This window comes from Astyanax mexicanus, chromosome 4 (assembly GCF_023375975.1).
Source record: "Astyanax mexicanus isolate ESR-SI-001 chromosome 4, AstMex3_surface, whole genome shotgun sequence".
Taxonomy (NCBI): Eukaryota; Metazoa; Chordata; class Actinopteri; order Characiformes; family Acestrorhamphidae; genus Astyanax; species Astyanax mexicanus.
The window spans coordinates 7,275,888-7,298,413 of NC_064411.1; the positions used below are offsets into that span (position 1 = coordinate 7,275,888).

The window sequence follows — 22,526 nt, forward strand, 5'->3', positions numbered from 1 at the left end:
ACAGGTACATACAATTTTGCGGTGGTGTTCATGTGGATTCATCTTGTAAATTTTGGGGCGGCACAGTGGCAAGAGAGCCTGGGTTCTATTCCAAGCTGGGGTGACCCGGGTCTTTCTGTGTGGAGTTTCCACGTTCTCCCCGTGTCTGCGTGGGGTTTCCTCCGGGTGCTCAGATTTCCTTCCACAGTCCAAAGACAGCACGTCAAGGCCAATTAGGAAGCAGTAGAAATTGCCCCCTAGGTGTGAGTGAATGTGTTTGTGTGTCTGTCCCTGTCTGTCTGCCCTGCGATGGATAGGCAGCCTGTCCAGGGTGTACACTGCCTTCCGTCGATGCCAGCTGGGATAGGCTCCAGCAGTCCCCCATTCGTCTGAAGTCTAGTGGATGTAAGCGAAAAAGGCAAATAGTTGTCACAGACCTGCAAACTTAAAAAACATCAGATTAAATAATGGTAAAGCAATACTTCTTGTAGTTTTGACACTGATGGTATAATATATAAGATTAGACAAGACAAGATAAGGTAATACTTTATTGAAACAAAAATGAGGGAATTTGCAGTGTTGCAGATATATTTTTGTGGCGTCATATTCAACACTGTTTGCCAAGTACAGAGGTTCATAATAAAGAAGATTCTACAGTAATAAGACTTGTTGTTCAGGATATTCACAGCATATTAGGTTTACTTTCATAAGGCAATGTAACCTTCAACATAGTATTTGATAATCTGGAATTAGGGCAGCTGGAAATATGCAGAACAGGCAATTTATTCTCCTGACATCTTCTCAAATGCCAAGTTCAGAGGCTCATTATAAAAAAACTGTACAGTATTTTTTTTTGTTATAAAGGCTGTTCACAGTTTAATAGGTATAGTTTCATAATTTTGTGTCAAATTTAACAGACTATTTGAGAATCTGGATTTAGGGCATCTGGAAATATGCAGAACAGGCAATTTATTCTCCTTTAATCTTCTCAAATGCCAAGTTCAGAGGGTCATAATAAAAAAACTGTATAGTAATATTTCTAGTTATTTAGGCTCCTCACAGTCTAATAGGTATATTTTCATAATGTGGTGTCTGATACAACAGACTATTTGAGAATCTGGATTTAGGGCATCTGGAAATATGCAGAACAGGCAATTTATTCTCCTTTAATCTTCTCAAATGCCGTGTTCACAGGGTCATAATAAAAAAACTGTACAGTATTATTGTTAGCTCTTTGGGCTCATCACAGTGTAATAGGTATGTTCTCATGATTTTGTGTCAAATTTAACAGACTATTTGACAATCTGGAATTAGGGTAACTGGAAATATGCAGAACAGGCAATTTATTCTCCTGACATCTTCTCAAATGCCAAGTTCAGAGGCTCATTATAAAAAAACTGTACAGTAATATTTTTTGTTATTTAGGCTATTCACAGTTTAATAGGTATAGTTTCATAATTTAGTGTCAAATTTAACAGACTATTTGAGAATCTGGATTTCGGGCATCTGGAAATATGCAGAACAGGCAATTTATTCTTCTTTAATCTTCTCAAATGCCAAGTTCACAGGGTCATAATAAAAAAACTGTACAGTAATATTTTTAGCTCTTTGGGCTCATCACAGTGTAATAGGTATGTTTTCATGATTTTGTGTCAAATTTAACAGACTATTTGACAATCTGGAATTAGGGTAACTGGAAATATGCAGAACAGGCAATTTATTCTCCTTTAATCTTCTCAAATGCCAAGTTCAGAGGGTCATAATAAAAAAAAACTGTACAGTAATATTTTTTGTTATTTAGGCTATTCACAGTTTAATAGGTATAGTTTCATAATTTAGTGTCAAATTTAACAGACTATTTGAGAATCTGGATTTCGGGCATCTGGAAATATGCAGAACAGGCAATTTATTCTTCTTTAATCTTCTCAAATGCCAAGTTCACAGGGTCATAATAAAAAAACTGTACAGTAATATTTTTAGCTCTTTGGGCTCATCACAGTGTAATAGGTATGTTTTCATGATTTTGTGTCAAATTTAACAGACTATTTGACAATCTGGAATTAGGGTAACTGGAAATATGCAGAACAGGCAATTTATTCTCCTTTAATCTTCTCAAATGCCAAGTTCAGAGGGTCATAATAAAAAAAAACTGTACAGTAATATTTTTAGCTCTTTAGGCTCCTCACAGTCTAATAGGTATATTTTCATAATGTGGTGTCTGATTCAACAGACTATTTGAGAATCTGGATTTAGGGCATCTGGAAACATGCAGAACAGGCAATTTATTCTTCTTTAATCTTCTCAAATGCCAAGTTCACAGGGTCATAATAAAAAAAACTGTACAGTAATATTTTTAGCTCTTTAGGTTATTCACAGTCTAATAGGTATGTTTTCGTAATGTGGTGTCTGATTCAACAGACTATTTGAGAATCTGGATTTCGGGCATCTGGAAATATGCAGAACAGGCAATTTATTCTTCTTTAATCTTCTCAAATGCCAAGTTCACAGGGTCATAATAAAAAAACTGTACAGTAATATTTTTAGCTCTTTGGGCTCATCACAGTGTAATAGGTATGTTTTCATGATTTTGTGTCAAATTTAACAGACTATTTGACAATCTGGAATTAGGGTAACTGGAAATATGCAGAACAGGCAATTTATTCTCCTTTAATCTTCTCAAATGCCAAGTTCAGAGGGTCATAATAAAAAAAAACTGTACAGTAATATTTTTAGCTCTTTAGGCTCCTCACAGTCTAATAGGTATATTTTCATAATGTGGTGTCTGATTCAACAGACTATTTGAGAATCTGGATTTAGGGCATCTGGAAACATGCAGAACAGGCAATTTATTCTTCTTTAATCTTCTCAAATGCCAAGTTCACAGGGTCATAATAAAAAAAACTGTACAGTAATATTTTTAGCTCTTTAGGTTATTCACAGTCTAATAGGTATATTTTCATAATGTGGTGTCTGATTCAACAGACTATTTGAGAATCTGGATTTAGGGCATCTGGAAATATGCAGAACAGGCAATTTATTCTCCTTTAATCTTCTCAAATGCCAAGTTCAGAGACTCATAATAAAAAAAAACTGTAAGTATCACATTAAAAAATATTTTCTTTCCTATTTTAGTGAAATACTTTATTCTAATTTGTAAAATGAAAGAAAAGCCCCATAGAAGTAGTTCTACGCTGTTTTAAATGAGTTTTAGCTGTTTAGCTCCATTCAGCGCGGTGATGGGGTGTAATGTGATATGGAGGGGGCGGAGCTCTACATTACCCGAATGAGGCTGAGCTTCGGGCTCTGCAGTTCTTTCGCAGCGCCTGAGGAGGAAGAGCAGGATCAGCTGAACTACAGAAGGTATGGAGAAGTTTCTCTCTCTTTCTTCATCACGCTGTTCTACATTCACTCCTACACCAACACCACCTTCACCACCTTCAGCATGTGCAGCATTTACACCACCAGCACTGGATCTTCTCCGAGCTCTGCTCAGCAGTTATGTGTCGTTCGAGAACGATGCAGCTCTAAGGGTGAATCCCATTTCTCCCTTAAGAAACCCACAAATGCAAGTATTTTCCGTGTTAAAAATTACGATTAGCACTGTATTGCCTTAGTTTATTGTGTAGTTTTGATGTTTTATGGCTGAATTCTTCATAACAAGCATAAAAAGTTCGCTAGTAGTTCGTTTCGGTAGCTAGCTAGCTAGCTAACTTTCCCGTTCCACCTTAAATGGTGCAACAGACGGCAGGCGCTACCGCATTTAAGGCGGAACGGAAAAAATAAATCAAATAAAAAAATAATCAGAGCTAATTTCAGCTCCCCATCACAGAGGAATTAAGGAATGGACAATATTAATTAATTTCTGCACCTCCTTCCCCCTTTCTGAACACATACCATGCCCTAAAGTTAACTAGTTAACCAGCAGCTAACAAATATGAGCTTTCATGCTGAAATATTTTATATTATGCTCTTTAAAAAAGAGAGAAAAAATGTTAAATCAGTGTTTAAATTAATTTGATAGATAGATGAGTAATCATATCGACCTGGTCCTCACCACACAGCCTGCCTCACTCATCCTGACAGAAAAGAACCTAAAATATTAGCTTGTAAAATGACCCAGTGGTGTTTATAGCAGAATAGCACACCTAACGGTTAAAGTTAACTATATAACGAAAAGGATTAACCATTACAAACTGTGTGTACATTATCCTACCATTTAGGCTATATATCAACAACTAATAACAAATTCATGTTTTAGGACATTCACGCTGTTGGTAGTATGTGATGTTTGGAATTGCTAGCTAGCTTGGCTAGGTCGCTAGCATTGGCTTGATAAGGTAAAGGTGGCTAAACTGTAACTTACCTTTAAAAATAATGTAATGTGCCCCTATATCCAGTTGCTGTATCCTTTTAACAAAACTGCTTTTGTTATTCAGTATTTTTCTACATTGTTCGTGACGCATTAAAAAAACATGGTGCATGCTCCACACAGTATTTTTATGTACAGATTTACAAATGTGTTAGCAATAGTAAAATGTTTTATGATGTGATTTTGTTTGGTGAGAATAATGTCATGATACAACCCAGCAAACATGCCCACAACATGGGCCAATGAGGTTGGTGCGGTACCGCCCGCATATGGGCAGCCCAAATCGGACCAATGGGTATTTGCACATTGGGCCAACAGAGATTTGCAGAGCTCTAACACACACACACACACACACACACACACACATGCCCTCAGCGGAAAACCAATTGTGGCCCCAAATTTTTAGAACTGTGCAATATTGAACAGAGAACACTTTTCAAGAAAGAAAAGCTGTGCTATTGGCACTTTGACATTTTTTGCAACTGCCTGTAAAACAATTATATAAATAACACAATTTAAAGTGTATAGTAAATTAATAAATTTATTACAAAGTATCATGTATAAAATATAAACAACACACAACAGTATTTAAGTAAATTAAATCCCAAATTTATATTTTAGCATGTAGATAAACATGTACTCCATAAATATCTCCATTTGCAAAAACAGTATTTATAATAAACGGTATGATATAAATATCAAACATAATACAAAATAACAAAGAATTATACAACTTAAAAAAAAAATATATATATATATATATATAAACATCAATAAAAACAGCAAATCATATTCTTGAATAAATACTTAAATGCACTAGACTGATGTAGTAGATGAATAATAAACTGATACTATTATTGCTACTGGAACAAAGCCTCTGGGGTGGGTTTCCCGAACACGAACAACCTTAGCCAATAACGAACGAACTAACGAATGACGTGAGTAAAGAACGAGCCAGTTCTGCGAGTGTTTCCCAAAGAGCTTCGCAACGTGAAAATTAACAAAGGAGGTTAAAGAACGTCTTTGTTGACTCCTCCCCCGAAACAGCGCACTCAATCGATCCACACATATCGATTATTATGCAGTATTTATTCAGTATTACACCCTAAAAATGTAAAAAAGTGTTGTAATCATCAATATTATACATATTTTGAAATTTAAATTACAAAAGGATGTACTTTGGCATTAATAAAATACTCCTACAGATACATATGGCTAAATAAATAAGTCATATGTTTATATATAAATGTTTAATAAACATTAAACTTTTTTAAAACTATTATTGTTAATATACATATATATTATATTAATAGATATTGTACTAATATTATTAATAGTAATATTGATAATAATATTAATTTATTATTATTATAATTATTAATAATATAAAAATAATATAATAATATAAAAATAATTATTGTTCCGGTGTGTGTGTGTGTGTGTGTGTGTGTGTGTGTGTGTGTATATATATATATATATATTGTTGTAAAAAGAAAATGAAAGATGGGTTACCCCCATCCACCATCCGGGGTACAACTCCCCTGCGTGTTCGTTTTGATGGAGAGAGTTGCAGACAGGTGGAGTGGAGTTGAAAGCAAATCAAGTATTTATTACAAAATACTGAATTCAGGAGAACCAATACATACAAGACAGTTAACAGCCATCAAATAGTAAAAGTTCTGACCCCCCTCTGATCTGACTCCATGTTTATACCCCAAATGACGTGAAACCTGCTGATGAGGCGTTGCTAAAATCATCTCATGTTAGTATGCATAATTTCACGTGTTAGTAATCCGTTTCACGTGTCTGACCAGACCACTAGTGCTTGGCCTTGACTGTGTCCAGCCAGAACTGAACATTGTGGCATTATCTGTGTGCGTGTGCGTCACTCCCCGCTTTGAAGAGCTGCAGGTTTAGGGAGGCACCCACACACAGAGAAGGCCGCTTTGGTCTAAGAGCCTCCTCTGTATCAATTTAGTTCATACAGAGTGTACCAGTCGATGATTGATGGCCGTTAGTTGTGACCAAAATGCCTTAAGCATGAGCTAAACAAGTCACACAATGGATTTCTTATGTTATATGTTAATGTGTTAGTGGCGCGTGGTTAGTCCGCCATACAATAGATCCTATGTGTTAGTAAATGCCTTATGTATCATGTGGGTTTGTCATATAATAGAGTCTGAGTTAGTTACATGCCTGATCAAGCAATGTTTAACTATATGTGTAAAGAATATATATTGTGAGTATTGGTTAATCTTCTATATAAATGCGTATAAAATACAATGTGAGGATTGGATAATCTTCTATATAAATGCATATAAAATACAAGGTTTCACACAATGATTATGTAATTATAGATGCTAAAGTTAAGTAATCATTATTGAAGGATATTTGTCAACACACCCAAGGTATAATAAACGTTAACTCTTCAATATACACACACACACACACTGTAAAGCTCCAGCTCATCCTAAATCAACATCTCAGTTGGGTTTAGGTCAGGGGATTGTAAAGGCCATGCACCTCTTTGTTAACTAGATAATTCCATATGCGTCAATTAATTGTTTTCATAGTTTTAATATTAATCGACAATGTAAAAAAAATAAATAAATAAAAAATGAGACGTGTCAACTTTTGACTGGTATTTATATATTTGCGAGCTGACACACCCCAGAGTTTGCCCAGATGAACGGCCACAATGTTGGTTAGAAGCACCTAAATAAAGAATAATATTAAATATTACCTGCACATTCACCGATACCCTTTAAAATACGTGTAGGTGTGAGTAAAGACACTGCAGGCGTCCCTGCACCGGACCTACAGTACCAGGAATTTTCCCAATAGCATGGAAATATATTGTATTGTGCTGTAATTCCCGGGCTGGTGGGAAGTGTATATAAGTGTGTGTATGCCACATAACAGCCTGATTACAGAATCCACGGACTTGGTGACTTTGCAGCTTTGCTTAGACCGTGAGCATCCTCTGCAGGAATCTGGATTTTTAATAAGTTATGGGTTTGATTGGTCAATTCCAGTATGCCCAGTTAGACTACACAGAGAAAGTTGGCATTATAATATAATATAATATAATATAATATGATATAATATATGATATAATATAATATAATATATGATATAATATAATATAATATAACTCATTCACTCACTTACTCACTCATCGTCAACTGCTTTATCCGTTAAGGGTCGGGGGGAGGGGGGGGGGGGGGGTGGGTGGCTGGAGTCTATACCAGCCGGCATCGGGGGGAAGGCAGTATACACCCTGGGCAGGCCGCCAATCCATCGCAGGACAGACAGACACACAGGCACATCCACTCACACACTCACACCTAAGGGGCAATTTTTATCCGACATCCAATTAGCCTGAACTTTGGACTGTGGGAGGAAACCGGAGCACCCGCAGACACAGGAAATAATATTATAATATAATATAATATAATATAATATAATAATATTAATTATTATAATAATAATTATATATATAATATAATTGATTATAATTAATAGTAACATAATATAATTGCTTCAACCAGGGAAATTATAATTTTTCTCCCTCAAAATTGGCGGTCCCTGGTGTTTAAGGTGCTGAACTGCAAGTAGAGATCCCCTAAAGAAGCTCTTAAGAATAACGACTGGGTGAGGGCACTCGTTAATCTGCGAGCGAGTTTACGTAGTACTTTAGTTACGCACGGGTTTGGGAAACACTCTTTAATTAACGATCAATCTTAAGTACGAGTTAACGAAGTTCTTAGCGTAACGAAGCTTTCAGGAAACCCACCCCTGATCTCTATTATTAATTTTATTCCTCTTGCTTGTAGACTTGGAACCAAAATGTCATCCCAATCAAACCAGTAAAAAAAATTCTAATTGAATATAACATTAGTTTTTGCATTAAGGTTTTTATCTCACAGCAATAATAATGAAGGAGAAAATAGATGTACTTTACATAAATAGAACAGATATAGTTAATCATAATATCAAAAATGAATATTGTTTATGCATTAATATAGCATAGATCATAAATTAACTATTTGTTTGAAGAGACTGCGTGAGACGATGCTTCCGTCCACCTGAATGGTCCCGTGCATTCCAAAGCCAAACCTTTGCAACCTGCTCGATCTCTGCATCCTTTGGTGGTGGCATGATTGATCTTCTCACGGCCTCTTAAAATGATAATATAGAGATATGAGAATGCAGTCAGGTAAATACTACATCTGTTAGTGTCTTTTCATGTACAATGCTTAATTTTAGAGAAATTTGCAGACTGTATTTGATTACAGTGATTCTTATATAGTGATAGTTATTTGAATTTGAATTTCTTCAGGCTATTCATGGTGAAACATAAATAGCCTTTACAGTCACTGTGTGTGACTGGTAGTTACATTCTATAAACATGTGAGGTGGCCGATATCAGGATATCAGGTTCACAAAAATACCAAAACTTTTTAAAATGATATCTTTCCCTTAGCTTAACTGGCTATCTTTGCATTAGCTTAACTGAATATCTTTCCCTTAGCTTAACTGGCTAGCTTTCCATTAGCTTAACTGGCTATCTTTCCCTTAGCTTAACTGGCTAGCTTTCCGTTAGCTTAACTGGCTATGTTTCCGTTAGCTTAGTTGGATATCTTTCCCTTAGCTTAGCTGGCTATATTTCCGTTAGCTTAGCTGGCTAGCTTTCCCTTAGCTTAACTGGCTATCTTTTCCTTAGCTTAACTGGCTATCTTTCCCTTAGCTTGACTGGCTAGCTTTCCCTTAGCTTAACTGGCTATCTTTCCCTTAGCTTAACTGGCTAGCTTTCCCTTAGCTTAACTGGCTATCTTTCCCTTAGCTTAACTGGCTATCTTTCCCTTAGCTTAACTGGCTATCTTTCCCTTAGCTTAAGTGGATATCTTTCCATTTTCCATTTCCCTTAATATTTCCCTTAGCAAGCCATTGTTCCCTTAGCTGGTTATTGTTGACATACTTGGATATAAAGTTAACTTACTTAACAGCAGTCTTTCTCCAAGAGCCGAGATAAGCTGCCAACTTGGGAGCCCCTCGTGTTATTTAAATGTGAGGTAAATTCTCATTCTAACTTAGGACAATGCTAACTTTTTTTAGCACAATGCTAACTTCGACATAGCTACCCTTATAATGCTACAATAACCTGAGAGTGGTAACTGCATTAGCACCACATTAGCATATCTTAGCAAAAAATAGAAAAGCGTATAGTAGAACAGAAATTATAACTTACCTTTCAGTCACTTTGACAGACCAAAGTCACTCACTGACTTTGCCTTTAAGCTTGATCGTTGCTCTGTGGTAAAGGCACGTGCAGGGAGGGGGGAGGGGAGGGGGGTGGATTCGTTGGTCACATGATCCTCACAATTAAATATCACATGCAAAAATAAAAAAATATGTAACTTTTATAACCTTGCTGGCTTACACAAAGTGTATAGTCAAGCACAAAAACATTTATAATTTAATATTTTTATTTATTTATTATCAGCACTACCAATAATAAAAGTGAGATTATGAATCAGCACCATGGAGCAAATTCGTAGCTATCCAAAATATTAAATAAAAATATTTTTATAAATACAAATGTATAGCTGTACAGTATATGTCTTGAAAAATATGAGATGTTACTATGTGTGTGTGTGTGTGTCCCTCCAAAGGTCTCTGCACAACTCTGCTGTGGTACCTTGATTTTTCTCCACTTTTGGTTTAGAAAATCTTTCAGAGCTGATACTACATTTCACACAGTGTTGCTCCTATCCACTAAGCTAGCTAATCTACCTAGCTCTCACAGACAAAAACAATAAAAAATATTCAGATACCCTTCATATGAACTTATGACACAAACTTTCAGATTGTAAAATATTGTATGGTAAATTTGGGCTGACCCAGAGTAACCTAGCATAGGATTTGTGTGGGCATGCTCACATATGTGTGCGTGCTGCCCATATAACCCACAATGCCTACAGTGTGTAAATGGTGCAGGCTGAATTAGGGCTGACCCACAGTGGCCCTGCATGAGATTTGTGTGCACATGCCAAAGTGCAGGTTGCCGACATATAACCCATACCGGGTATGAAATGGTGCAGGCTGAATTTGGGCTGACCCACACTGGCTCTTTATGGGATTTGTGTGGGCGCATCAAAGTGTTGGCTGTCCAAATAATTCCCACACTGGGCCTACAGGGGCATTAATGCACTGGACCAGTTCAGGCTAGCCCACAGCGGCCTTTTATAGGATTTGAGTGGGCCAGCCAATGAACAGGCTGCCCACAGAAAACCCATGTTGGCCCTGTTTGGAATTTTAATGGGCTAGACCCTGCCCACAGTGCCCGCACTTAGCCCACGAAGGGCCGATGTGTAGCTTTTTGCTGGGTAATAATCCACTCCATATATGCAGGATTAAAGTAAAATAAATTATACTGGACATATACATTTATAAAATGTCTCTAGAAGATATATAATAGGAAATGAAAACAGTGTGAATTTTTCTTTTGCTTAAAACAGCAAGAAAGTACTACCCTGAATGTGATAATTAGGGGTGGGTGATATGGCTCCATATTTCAGGGTAATATAGTTCATGATATTCAAAAATATTGGCAACATTATTTCTTACGATATTTATGGCATACTGCCTTATTAAAACAGATTAATGTCATTTCTGGAGCTGTGATTGTATGCAGATAAATTATCCCATAAATGGTCCTACACCTGAAAAAAAAAAGTAATATTATCTAATTTCTAGAACATAAAAACAGGAAGGGGTAGGTCGAGACTCTTCATCAAGCATATACATTTAATACAGGCTTTTTCTGCTTCCGGTCACTGAAATTATTGTATTGAAAAACTAAATATTGATTATAAAAGGTGAGGGGTAGAGATATACTGCAAGTCAGAAAATTACAAAGATATTTATAAGATAAAATGAGATACACTTTGTTAGAGCAGTATGACATATTTACAGCTAGTGCTGGACGATATGGCCAAAATTTATATCACGATACATTCCTTAATTTCGGTCGATACAATATAATTTCGATATCGATATAAATATTTGGAAGGCCTCAGAAAAACTGTTAGGAATCCCTGCAATGGAAATCTGTACCTATTACTGTCTTTAAAGCCTCCTCTCATAAAAAAAACTGTATAATACTTTAGAAATTAAAAAATGGTCAGAATGAATTAATGCTCACCTTTATTTGCATGTAGCAATATAAAAACATGACATCTCTGTCAAACACAAACCAATAACCTATTTACATTTTACCAATATAAATAACTTTACATTACAACAGAGGCAGAGCTTCTTATCCTTTTGTAAACATATTTAACAGATCAAAACAAAAGTGCCTCATCCAGGATAAAGCATGCAGAAAGCCTTCATTTATATAAAAGGAACACGATATCACCGTCAAATAAACAAACCTATATCAACTATAAATAACTTAGATACAACATAAACTACATAAGTGCTTCAACTCCACTTTCCGGCACAATTGGGAGCAAGCTGAAGTTTATCAGACCTTTGAAAGCCGAACCACTGAATTAGACCTGCCTCCCTCAACTATCTCTCCTGTTTAATCACTTGTGGAAGCATCAGGTGTGCTCATTCTGCATCTAAAATCTAAAATTCTGCATCAGGGCCGAGCCTAATCGAGGAACTCGGTTCGGCCGCACTGCGCTCCGCTCGGCTTCATAGCGGGAGGTTCTTGGTGTGGACCGGAGCGCAGCCGAGCTTCAAGTTTTAGTAGTATGGATTATAGTGTAAAGTGTGATACTACTAAAGTAGTAGTATAACACTGTATTCAGTGTTCAGGACAGCAGCAGTGTTTCTGCTACATACATTTTGCAGCTGCAGCCTGCTGACAGTCAAGATACAACTACATATTAAAATGTCTGTGAATTTATAATGGGATAAAAGTACTGAAGCCTTTATTGTAGTATGAAGGTGTCCCAGTATTTTTCTCCATATAGTGTAACTAATGTAGGTAATTCTTTTTGGTTAATTGACCTGCTTTTATTTTAATACACAAATTTTTTTTTCTTTGTTTTTCCAGAATAAACAACCAGGATATTTAATAAAGAGCAGTGTTAAACTGCTGAAAGAGGTGAAGCACAAGCCATCCAGAAGAATCTCCTGAAAACGCAGAAATTGTTTGCTACATTTCACAGACAGATGGAGCCAAGTCCCAACATGGAGAAACATCAGCACTCTGTCAAGAGTTTTACTAAACAGAGTGATCTCAAAAAACACCAGCGCATTCACACAGGAGAGAAACCGTATCACTGCTCAGACTGTGGGAAGAGTTTTAATCAACAGAGTAATCTCAAAAACCACCAGCGCATTCACACAGGAGAGAAACCATATCACTGCTCAGACTGTGGGAAGAGTTTTAATCATCAGAGTCATCTCAAAAATCACCAGCGCATTCACACAGGAGAGAAACCGTATTACTGCTCCGATTGTGGGAAGAGTTTTACTGAACGGAGTAGTCTCAAAATACACCAGCGCATTCACACAGGAGAGAAACCGTATCACTGCTCAGACTGTGGGAAGAGTTTTACTAGACAGAGTGATCTCAAAAATCACCAGCGCATTCACACAGGAGAGAAACCGTATCACTGTTCAGACTGTGGAAAGAGTTTTACTAAACAGAGTAATCTCAAACTGCATCAGCGCATTCACACAGGAGAGAAACCGTATTACTGTTTCGACTGTGGGAAGAGTTTTACTAAACAGAGTAATCTCAAAATACACCAGCGCATTCACACAGGAGAGAAACTATATCACTGCTCAGACTGTGGGAAGAGTTTTAATCAACAGGGTCATCTCAAAAATCACCAGCGCATTCACACAGGAGAGAAACCGTATCACTGCTCCGATTGTGGGAAGAGTTTTACTAGACAGAGTACTCTCCAAATACACCAGCGCATTCACACAGGAGAGAAACCGTATCACTGCTCCGATTGTGGGAAGAGTTTTACTGAACAGAGTAGTCTCAAAATACACCAGCGCATTCACACAGGAGAGAAACCGTATTACTGCTCCGATTGTGGGAAGAGTTTTACTGAACAGAGTAGTCTCAAAATACACCAACGCATTCACACAGGAGAGAAACCGTATTACTGTTTCGACTGTGATAAGTGTTTTACTACACAGAGTCATCTCAAACTGCACCAGCGCATTCACACAGGAGAGAAACCGTATCACTGCTCCGATTGTGGGAAGAGTTTTACTAGACAGAGTACTCTCCAAATACACCAGCGCATTCACACAGGAGAGAAACTGTATCACTGCTCCGATTGTGGGAAGAGTTTTACTGAACAGAGTAATCTCAAAATACACCAGCGCATTCACACAGGAGAGAAACCGTATCACTGCTCCGATTGTGGGAAGAGTTTTACTAGACAGAGTACTCTCCAAATACACCAGCGCATTCACACAGGAGAGAAACTGTATCACTGCTCCGATTGTGGGAAGAGTTTTACTCAACAGAGTAATCTCAAACTGCACCAGCGCATTCACACAGGAGAGAAACCGTATCACTGCTCAGACTGTGGGAAGAGTTTTACTCAACAGAGTAATCTCAAAAAACACCAGCGCATTCACACAGGAGAGAAACCGTATCACTGTTCAGACTGTGGGAAGAGTTTTACTAAACAGAGTGAACTTATATTACATCAGTGCATTCACAAAAGATAGAAAAGTATCCCAAATCTGTTCCTCTGCCATAAAAAATGCAAACCTTAAATCTTTCAGACAGCCAAAAACACCTCATCATGCACACAATCTTCACTCAGTTACAAGAACTTCATTTAAAAATGGCTTTTTACAGGTTCAGAAAAATGAATCTTATCCAGAGATGATGTTTACTGAATTTCATGCTGTGTTTTTATGTATGTTTGTATACCTACATTAGTTAATGCCTGCAGAGCTCTTCAACACTTAGTGTTGTGTTTTAAGAAGTTTTTACACACAGAATCATAAATGGTACCACTAACAGCATAAACTAGGAACATACATTTTTACAATTTTTTCAGTGATATGCTGAATAAATAGTAAAGCGATGATGCTAGCTCAGAGTAAAATCGTATATTAAATCTCAGCATTAGCTTTAGAACTAATAATAAACAAAAGTGAGGATTTTATCATTCTGGGACATTTTTAGGTTTAAAAATTGAATATGCTTTGCCATAAGTAGGAAATGATCATTTGGTCAACTTATGTCATTTACAGCCTTAACACATTCTCAATTGTTTACATATAAAAACTTTATTTATTTTTTCCTCCACTCCACGTTTGTAGTTTGTAGTTGGAGCGAGGGCACTGCCAGTGTTTGCTCCAGATGTTAGATTAGCATTACTTAGTCTTTTAAAATTTAGATGTCGTAGTTTAAAGGAGTAGAGTATGCTTAGGAGTAGAGAATATTCTTAGCTTGCAACAAAAGGCCAACAAAATCCTTTTCAGAAAACAAAAAAAAAACGGTCTAGCTGTAGTTTCCATACTGAAAGCAACACTCAGCAGGCTATGCAGCAGTAAGACTGCAGGATCCTTGATTCCCTCTACTGCACATGTGTCAAACACAAGGCCCGCGGGCCAAATGTGGCCACATCCAAGCGAGAGCTTGTAAGATCTTAGTGTCTATAATAAATAGGTCAGAAGCGTTCTTTGACCAAAAACTACATTTCCCACAATGCTTGTCGATTGTATTACCCGCGAAGTTACGGCTTACTGCCACTACACGGCAGTGTAGTCATTGATGTGGAAACCCTGCCGGAGGGAAGGCGTAACTTCGCGGGTGGAATTGAGACATACAAACGTTTATCCCATAATGTCCAGAAAAAGAGAAGTTGATGCAGACGGACGGCTGTGCTTCAAGGCGAAAGACCGGTATGCCTTTTGTGTTACAAAGAGTGTTACTGACCAAAATAAACGCTTTTTAGGAGAGATATAAGTTCTGTGTAAATATTTATAAGACAATAGCTGAAAAAATCTGTTTTAATGACGTTAATAAACATCACTGTGACAGCGCTAGTCACAGTTTCAGCAAAGGAGGAGCACGTGTATCACTTATCTAACCAGCCTTTACTGATTTCTGCCCCCAATAACCCTTTCAATAACCTCCAATAGCCTTTAATAGTCTTCAGTAGCCTTCAACAGTCTAACCTTGCAGCCGTGGTGTGTTCTAAACTCCGTAGTTATAAACATTCTGAGGTTAGCAGCGCGCTAACAGACCTGTTTATAATGTAATCCCAGCAGTGACTCCGTGACGGCTGCTCTAAACTGCTGCTCTTAGCTGCTTGGGCTGAAAAATGAACTGTAGAGAGCTGTATTATCCGGTTAGTGGGGTTAAAATCTTTATTTTCTACACAGAAGAATTTTAAAAACTGTAAAAACGCTCCAGACTGGCTCACCTGAGCCTGTAGCCCGTGGCTGGGCTGTAGCTCTGACTCAGTAAAGACTGCGGGCTTGTGCTGCTGCTGCAGCTCCCACTAGTGGTTGTATGAGGAACTGCTAAATCTGAGGAAATGCTAAATCTATCACATGTTCTTAACAGCTCACAATTTTAAATTTTATATTTATTAAGCCTTATTTCAGTATCAAACGTTTTGATCAAAGTTAATATAACTTGTATTTTATGTCATTTCTATTCACTTGACTAGTTTGGTTCTTGATTGATGGAGTTTTTGGATTTCATAACATGACAAATTAAAAGGATTTATGTTAATAGAGCAACAAGCAAACATTTTTTCCATGCAACTGTAATATTTGATTGAATAAATAGTATATTGAGAGTTATTTAACATTAAGGAGTAATTACATTCATTTTATATTACATTTGATTACATTTTATTACATTTATAAGTTACATCTGGCCCTCAGTGGACAGCCAATATGCCAATGTGGCCCTCGGCCAAAATGAGTTTGACACCCCTGCTCTACTGGTTTTCTCATTGGTCTATGGTTCAGTCAGTCTGATTAAAAATCTGCAAGTTAATCTACAGGGATATTTGGTTGTGTTGTGTTGCTAAAGTTATATACTCTGTTATCTTTTCCTTATTTGGTATCGTTTTGCTAAAGGGTTTTTTTTTTATATCTCTAAAGGTACTAAAAATATCTAATCCATTTACTTTATTGATTGTTTTATCCAGTACCAGCTATTATCGTTGTTTTACATCACCTTATGTATTTACTCATATTCATATCTATGTGATTCAATAAAAGGCTTTTATATTGCAAGATCTGCAAACTTATCTATTCTTTCAACTTAAGCATTTAGCCAAAAGCTTTTGTACACAGCCAAACATACATTCAAGCAACCACTATATACAGTGCCTTGCAAAAGTATTCGGCCCCCCCTTGAACTTTTCAAACTTTTGCCACATTTTGGGCTTCAAACATAAATATATGATTTTTTGGTTTGTTTTTTGTGAAGAATTAAGAAGTGTGTAAGAATACGGAGGAGTTTTGCCTTACTATGTTCATTGTTCATTGATTAAAGGGTTAATCTGTGTGTAACTAAATCAGCATTTCACTTAATCAGTACGTTATTCAAGCATTTAGCACGATTCATGATGATTCACATTGTGACTTAGAATGTATGTATATTGTGTCCTTGTGCTCAAAGCAAGGCCGTTTTTCTTGCAACTTAGCATGATTGATTTTTTCCAGCAGAACCATGAGTTTCTGTACATGTAATCTATAGTCTGATAAGGTTGGGGTGAACGAGTTCTCGGCTGACGTATAGGATGAATAACTGCTTATCAGTATCAGGATCCGGGGGGTGTGAGGAGCCTCCTCACACACCATTAGACTGAGGCCAGGCGAATGCCTGTTTTTATTAGACTCTGTCTAGGAAGAAGAGTAGAGTTGGGCGGGAGAGCTTCTCCCGAGAGGGACTACAGAGCCACAGGTCCTGTTCACACAGCCGAGAACTCTGGAAACCCCAACTTTTCTCACCTTTGGGGTTTTCCTCTTATTTTCACCTTTTTATTTCAATTCAATTTTTCAATAATCTTTTTACTAAATTTTTGATGTATCCAAAAAAACTGTTTTGCTCAGAAGATTCTTTGAATAAAATCTGACGGAACTACAATTTTGGACTGGATCTCCTTTTCTTCTTTATGACGTATCATGCCAGATACATCATAATTCGAACAGTAGATCAATAATCTTTCAATCGTGAAGTGGAACGAAATTTATTGGATACACATTATGTTGAGATACTCAGTATTTTGAGAACATTGGTATTTAACTTGTGTGAAACTGACACCAATCAATCCATAACTCCTGCTATTTACTTACATAGAAGTGTTTTTTTCTCAGTAGCTCAGTCGCTGTGAAGTGTGGAGAATAGTTTTGCAATATATTGATTATCGCTGAATCGCAGTTTTGAGATATCACCGTTATCATTAATTTACCACTTTGCTCAAAGGTGCTGAAAAAAACTTGAAAATGGGCCTTGAAATTGCTTGAATTTTACCTTGTAAAAGGTGTTTGAACCCTGTGTTTAAAAACCCCAGCAGCACTGCTGCACCTGATCTACATGTACCAACACAACACACACAAACACCTCACCACATTAGTGTCAATGCAGTTTTAAGAAATATTTATCACGAAAATAAAGCTCTCTGGCGCTGGGAATTAAATATACAGGGTAAAATTTAGGCTAATCGGATATGCAGGTGAAAAACTAAACTGTGAAAAAATATGTGTGTGAATATGTGTATGTTTATACCTACAAATCTCAAATGTAAATTGACATAATATGGACCATTAAATGACGGTAACAACCTGACCGTTTGACACTTAGCTAATCTGCATACCAGTAGGAGAGAGCAGAGATAGACTGGCTGTGTATGAAACGGTAGGCAGCTACCACAATCCCTCATGCCTGAGCTGTTCATATGTTAACACCCACTAAATGATTAACCCTTTACAAGTATTAATATGAACTTTAGGAAAAAGAATATAAACAGAATTGCCCTTTTTTCTATTGTGAGTTAAATGAAGTCACTGCTGCCTATTCTAATAAGCTAACCGTATGACTAGCTTGACGAGCTCTGGGGACATTTTTACATGGGATGTGTCTGAAAGATCTGTGGACAAAAAGACATTACTTAAATTAATGAAAAGTATTATTACAAATGTAACAAAATGACTTTCTGAGCTGAAAACAAAAAAAAACAAACAAAAAGAAAATATGTTTTATAAAATTTATTGAGATATCATATATATCCTATACCCAGTTTATAGACACATTTGGGACATACCGGGGTTGGACAATGAAATTGAAACACCTGTCTACAGTCACTCAGTGTTGGATCTTAGTTTTACATGAAAATAAATCTATGCCAGTTTTTACCCTGAGCTCTGGCTCGCTTCTTTTTTTCCCTCCTTTTTTCCTCCCTGTATCACAAACTCTTCTAGTTCCTCCCTTTACCCAAGTTTGATTTTAGGAAGTCTTTTACGTACACTCTAAAAAGAAATGTGTCAAAAATGACTCAGACTGTGTCTAATTTTAACACATTGTGCGAGTGTGCTCAGAGACGACACATGTTGTGTTGATTCTGACACATCCAGTGTGTAATCCAATTTTACACACTAAATGTGTCAGGCTAATGAACTCACAAATGTGTAATTTTTTTACACAACTTGTGTTGATTATGCATAATCAAGATAATGTATCAAATATGTAAAAAAAAGCATGAAACGAATTAATTCAATTCCATTTTTATTATCATGCCTATATATGGTTCAATTTTCTTTTGGAATTAGCAATGAATTAGAATTCATTGTCTTTTGTAATAATGAACACCTAAAAACAAAAGTCCAAACAGTAAAGGGGTGTATAAAACATAGCTCATATAAAATTAGTCACAATTGTTCACTGTTCTCACGTATTTTTAGAAAACCTGATGAATTTAACATTGAACATCAATACAGAAATAAAATTCCCTTTTTATAAAAACAGAACTACAAAACGTGAGGCTAAACAATTTGGATCTTGGATTCAAGTACAGCTTGTCTGTGTTGTAAATGGCTAGTACATCAAGAGGCCTAACATCTGAAGCATCATCTAAGCTGATCATTTCATAGTCATTAGTTCGCTTGACATATGCATAAAAATGCTCATCAAAGTACTCAATTGAAAGAATGCAGATAAACATCAAAAAGGACTCAGCATCAGCCTGTGGTATGATGTGAATTATCTCACCAAACAAACATTCTCCACAGTGTTTGGTTTTAAGTGGCAGCACACTACCTGTTCTATATGTTAGGCCAAGTACAGTATGTGAAGTAACAAATAGTGCACGGTGGTACATTTTAACTGGTGATCTCTGTAAAGATGCTTAGTAAATGATTTGATGTTGTGGTAAGTCCTTGGACAACCATCCTGGCTGCAAATAAGAATGAAGTTCAGTCCCTTTGACAATGCATGTATTTCACGAAGATGCCAAATTAGCTTCTTTACTTCTGTGAATTGTGACTGTCGACATTCTGGACAAGTGTACATTATGCTGTGAATTGTGATGCTTTAACCTTCGAAATGAGCTTCAGTACCTTAGCTTTCCGGCTAGTTGAGAGAGGCATGTCATAGATGTGTTCAAAGAAGCAGAACACGGAGCTTAGCTGACAAGGATAGGCCAGGTTACACACCCAGTAGAGCTTGAAGAGCTTGTCCACAGCAGATGTCAGTCCTTCTCAGTGTTGGGCACGTTACTTTGAAAAAGTAATTAGTTATAGTTACTCGTTACTTCTCCAAAAAAGTAACTGAGTTACTAACGGAGTTACTCCACTATAAAAGTAATTAGTTACCAGTAAAAGTAACTATCGCGTTACTTTTTATTATTCGCCCGTCAAAAAAAGGAAATCAATTATGCATTTACTATTATTATTAGAAAAATAACAAAAAATAACAAACGAAAATAAACCCAAAATGTTGACAAAAATATAATCTAACGAATTTCAAAAAAATAAAACGAAATTCTCCACACAACCAAAGAAAATTACTAAAACTTGTAATACTGAAAAAAGCGGAAAAACGCGTCTGGGGATGAAATTTAACAAACCAAGCCACACTCAAAAGAAATATGTATATATAAAACAAAATAATGGACAAAAACAACAATTTAATGCCCGTTAAAATGGTATTAATATAACAGCTTCACCAAAAGAGAATAGAGCTTAGATCGTGCCCAAAAAATCCGACCCAGCCGGAGCCCGTGCACATTCTGCCCAAGCCCGAACCATAAACTGTCATTATGAGCCTGACCCGATCCGCCCCATAAACTGTCTGTTTTCGGGCTGATTGAATGAGCGAAATATAATCAGAATTATGTTAATTAACACTGTAACATAGAAGCATAGAACTATTATTTAATTTAAATGATTTTTAAGAACAGCTACACACAATGCTGCAAGTCAAACGCGGAGGCGTTCACGTGCGCCCAGAGCTACGTGATTACAGTTTTCATTTTTATTATAGTTTAATTTTATTTTGTTTTTATTTTTTCTGTTCATTTTAGGGTGGGCTTGCTAGCGCGAGCGCTTTACACAAGAACTAACGGACCACGAGTGCCGCGCGCTCGGCACAACAACTCCCGCTGTACAACTCCGCTGTACAACAGCGCTTATAAATAAATTAAACACAAAAATGAGGGTATTCTATCAGTAATTTCAGTTCGTTTTAGTTAGTTTTATAAACACAAAATACAGTTCGAGATAGTTATGTTTTTCCTTTTAATTACCGTTTTTGTTAGATTCAGTTAACACAAATGTTTTTCACTTTCAATTTTCGCTATTTCGTTCGCTTTAGTGAACAATAATAATTGGTTACTTAGCAACATTGTGATTATCACACCAGAGCTTTATATAAAATAAAAATAGGAGCCTGATTTCGGGTCGGTCCTCAGGTCAGGTGGGATTCGGGCAGAGAATCTAAGCTCTAAAATAGAAAGCAGCAGCACCACAAAAACCGGAGCAGCTAAAAAGAGCTTAACGTCCTTAATTCGGAACTTGGGTTGTCCGGCAATCACTGAATTGATTAGAGCACGCAAATCGTCACAATTGTGCCTCACTTCACCACGCCAAACCACAGGCACAGCGGCCAGAAGCTCAAGTTCACCGGACAGAGGAGGGGTTAACCAGGGCAAAGCGAAAAAAAAAAAAAAGTTCATAGAGCGGCTAAAGTAACGTGCAGTAACGGGGTGTCGGAAATGGTAACGGCGTTATAGTTACAGTCAGAGTAATTAGTTAGATTACTCGTTACTGAAAAAAGTAACTGCGTTAGTAACGCCGTTAGTTTTAACGCCGTTACTCCCAACACTGGTCCTTCTTCAAGGGGAACAGTGATTCGGTCACTCTTTCCAATGATGACATGTTGCTTTGCGGCAGCCCTCAGATTTCCAACACAGATTAGCTGGGGCTGGTGGGTCTGTGAAGGACAGACATCACAAAGAGAAGCAATGCTGCTTCCAGCCTAAAATGTAACCAAACAAAAGAAACCAAAATTTGAGTTTAATCAGTTGTTACTGCAAACACTTACTAAAAATACAAACAACCGATTTAACAGTTTCTAAATTTTATGTTACTCCAGTTAATAAGCATGTACACAATTACATACTTTCACACTTGATTAAACTAAATCAGCCACCTTCAATGTCCTTTATGATTTATTTGTTTACTAAAAAAGGCAAAATGTATCTTATAATAAAATTATTCTAGATAGACAGACAAATCGATAGATGGACTTACTGGAACAAAATCAACAAGGAATGTTAATGCAAACTTCACTCAACAGCGACTCATTGCAACTGGTGGCAGAAGATGTGTAAGGACTACAAGCATAGTGTAACACTTCTCATCTGAAAATGAGACACAGACACAAATAAAATAAGATTACACAGAGGCTGTAGCATTATATGTGAAATCTAATGAGAGTTATATTTGAAAATATATACCTTCATTCTGGTTTTCCATGTCCTTAAGAGATGCAAGATCACCTGTCTCCATGATGGCAATTGCCTTCAACTTGGGAATGATGGTAGCCTCCCATCTTCTTAAGAACAAATCTCCTTTTCCCTCAAACATTTTACCAAACTCTGTATCAAGCTTTTAAGAAACAAAAAAATGAGACACTTTAATTTAGGTACATAATACC

At 36.8% G+C, this 22,526-nt stretch overlaps 5 protein-coding genes across 11 annotated transcripts in view; 4 read left to right on the top strand and 1 right to left on the bottom strand.

Moving 5' to 3' along the window:
- The window catches only part of LOC125801168 (zinc finger protein 271-like), a 262,528-nt gene extending 245,069 nt beyond the window's left edge, over positions 1-17,459 (top strand). Inside the window, exons 1-2 of one of the 3 annotated variants that reach the window (XM_049477433.1) lie at positions 3,282-3,339; positions 12,420-15,414. In XM_049477433.1, the coding sequence (XP_049333390.1) occupies positions 12,539-14,065 (1,527 nt within the window). In that variant the 5' untranslated portion in view covers positions 3,282-3,339; positions 12,420-12,538 and the 3' untranslated portion in view covers positions 14,066-15,414. Of the gene's footprint in view, positions 1-3,281; positions 3,340-12,419 lie in introns of those variants that run through there. The other 2 variants (XM_049477432.1, XM_049477434.1) reach the window with 2 other exon arrangements.
- The window catches only part of LOC125801377 (zinc finger protein 239-like), a 503,775-nt gene that overhangs the window by 167,140 nt on the left and 314,109 nt on the right, over positions 1-22,526 (top strand). For 2 of the 4 annotated variants that reach the window (XM_049478000.1, XM_049478002.1), the window contains exon 1: positions 3,309-3,339. The exons of the other annotated variants lie outside the window; for them this stretch is intronic. The gene's annotated coding sequence lies outside the window, so the exon portion shown is untranslated. Of the gene's footprint in view, positions 1-3,308; positions 3,340-22,526 lie in introns of those variants that run through there. 4 annotated transcript variants of the gene reach the window in all.
- The window catches only part of LOC125801193 (zinc finger protein 585A-like), an 84,482-nt gene that overhangs the window by 23,843 nt on the left and 38,113 nt on the right, over positions 1-22,526 (top strand). The window contains exon 1 of one of the 2 annotated variants that reach the window (XM_049477519.1): positions 3,285-3,339. The exons of the other annotated variant lie outside the window; for it this stretch is intronic. The gene's annotated coding sequence lies outside the window, so the exon portion shown is untranslated. Of the gene's footprint in view, positions 1-3,284; positions 3,340-22,526 lie in introns of those variants that run through there. 2 annotated transcript variants of the gene reach the window in all.
- Positions 1-22,526, top strand: part of LOC125801286 (zinc finger protein 239-like) — a 297,606-nt gene that overhangs the window by 23,832 nt on the left and 251,248 nt on the right. The window lies entirely within an intron of this gene.
- LOC125801152 (uncharacterized) overlaps positions 22,332-22,526 on the bottom strand; it is a 261,943-nt gene continuing 261,748 nt past the window's right edge. Inside the window, exon 6 of the transcript XR_007438630.1 lies at positions 22,332-22,477. The gene's annotated coding sequence lies outside the window, so the exon portion shown is untranslated. The remainder of the gene's footprint in view (positions 22,478-22,526) is intronic.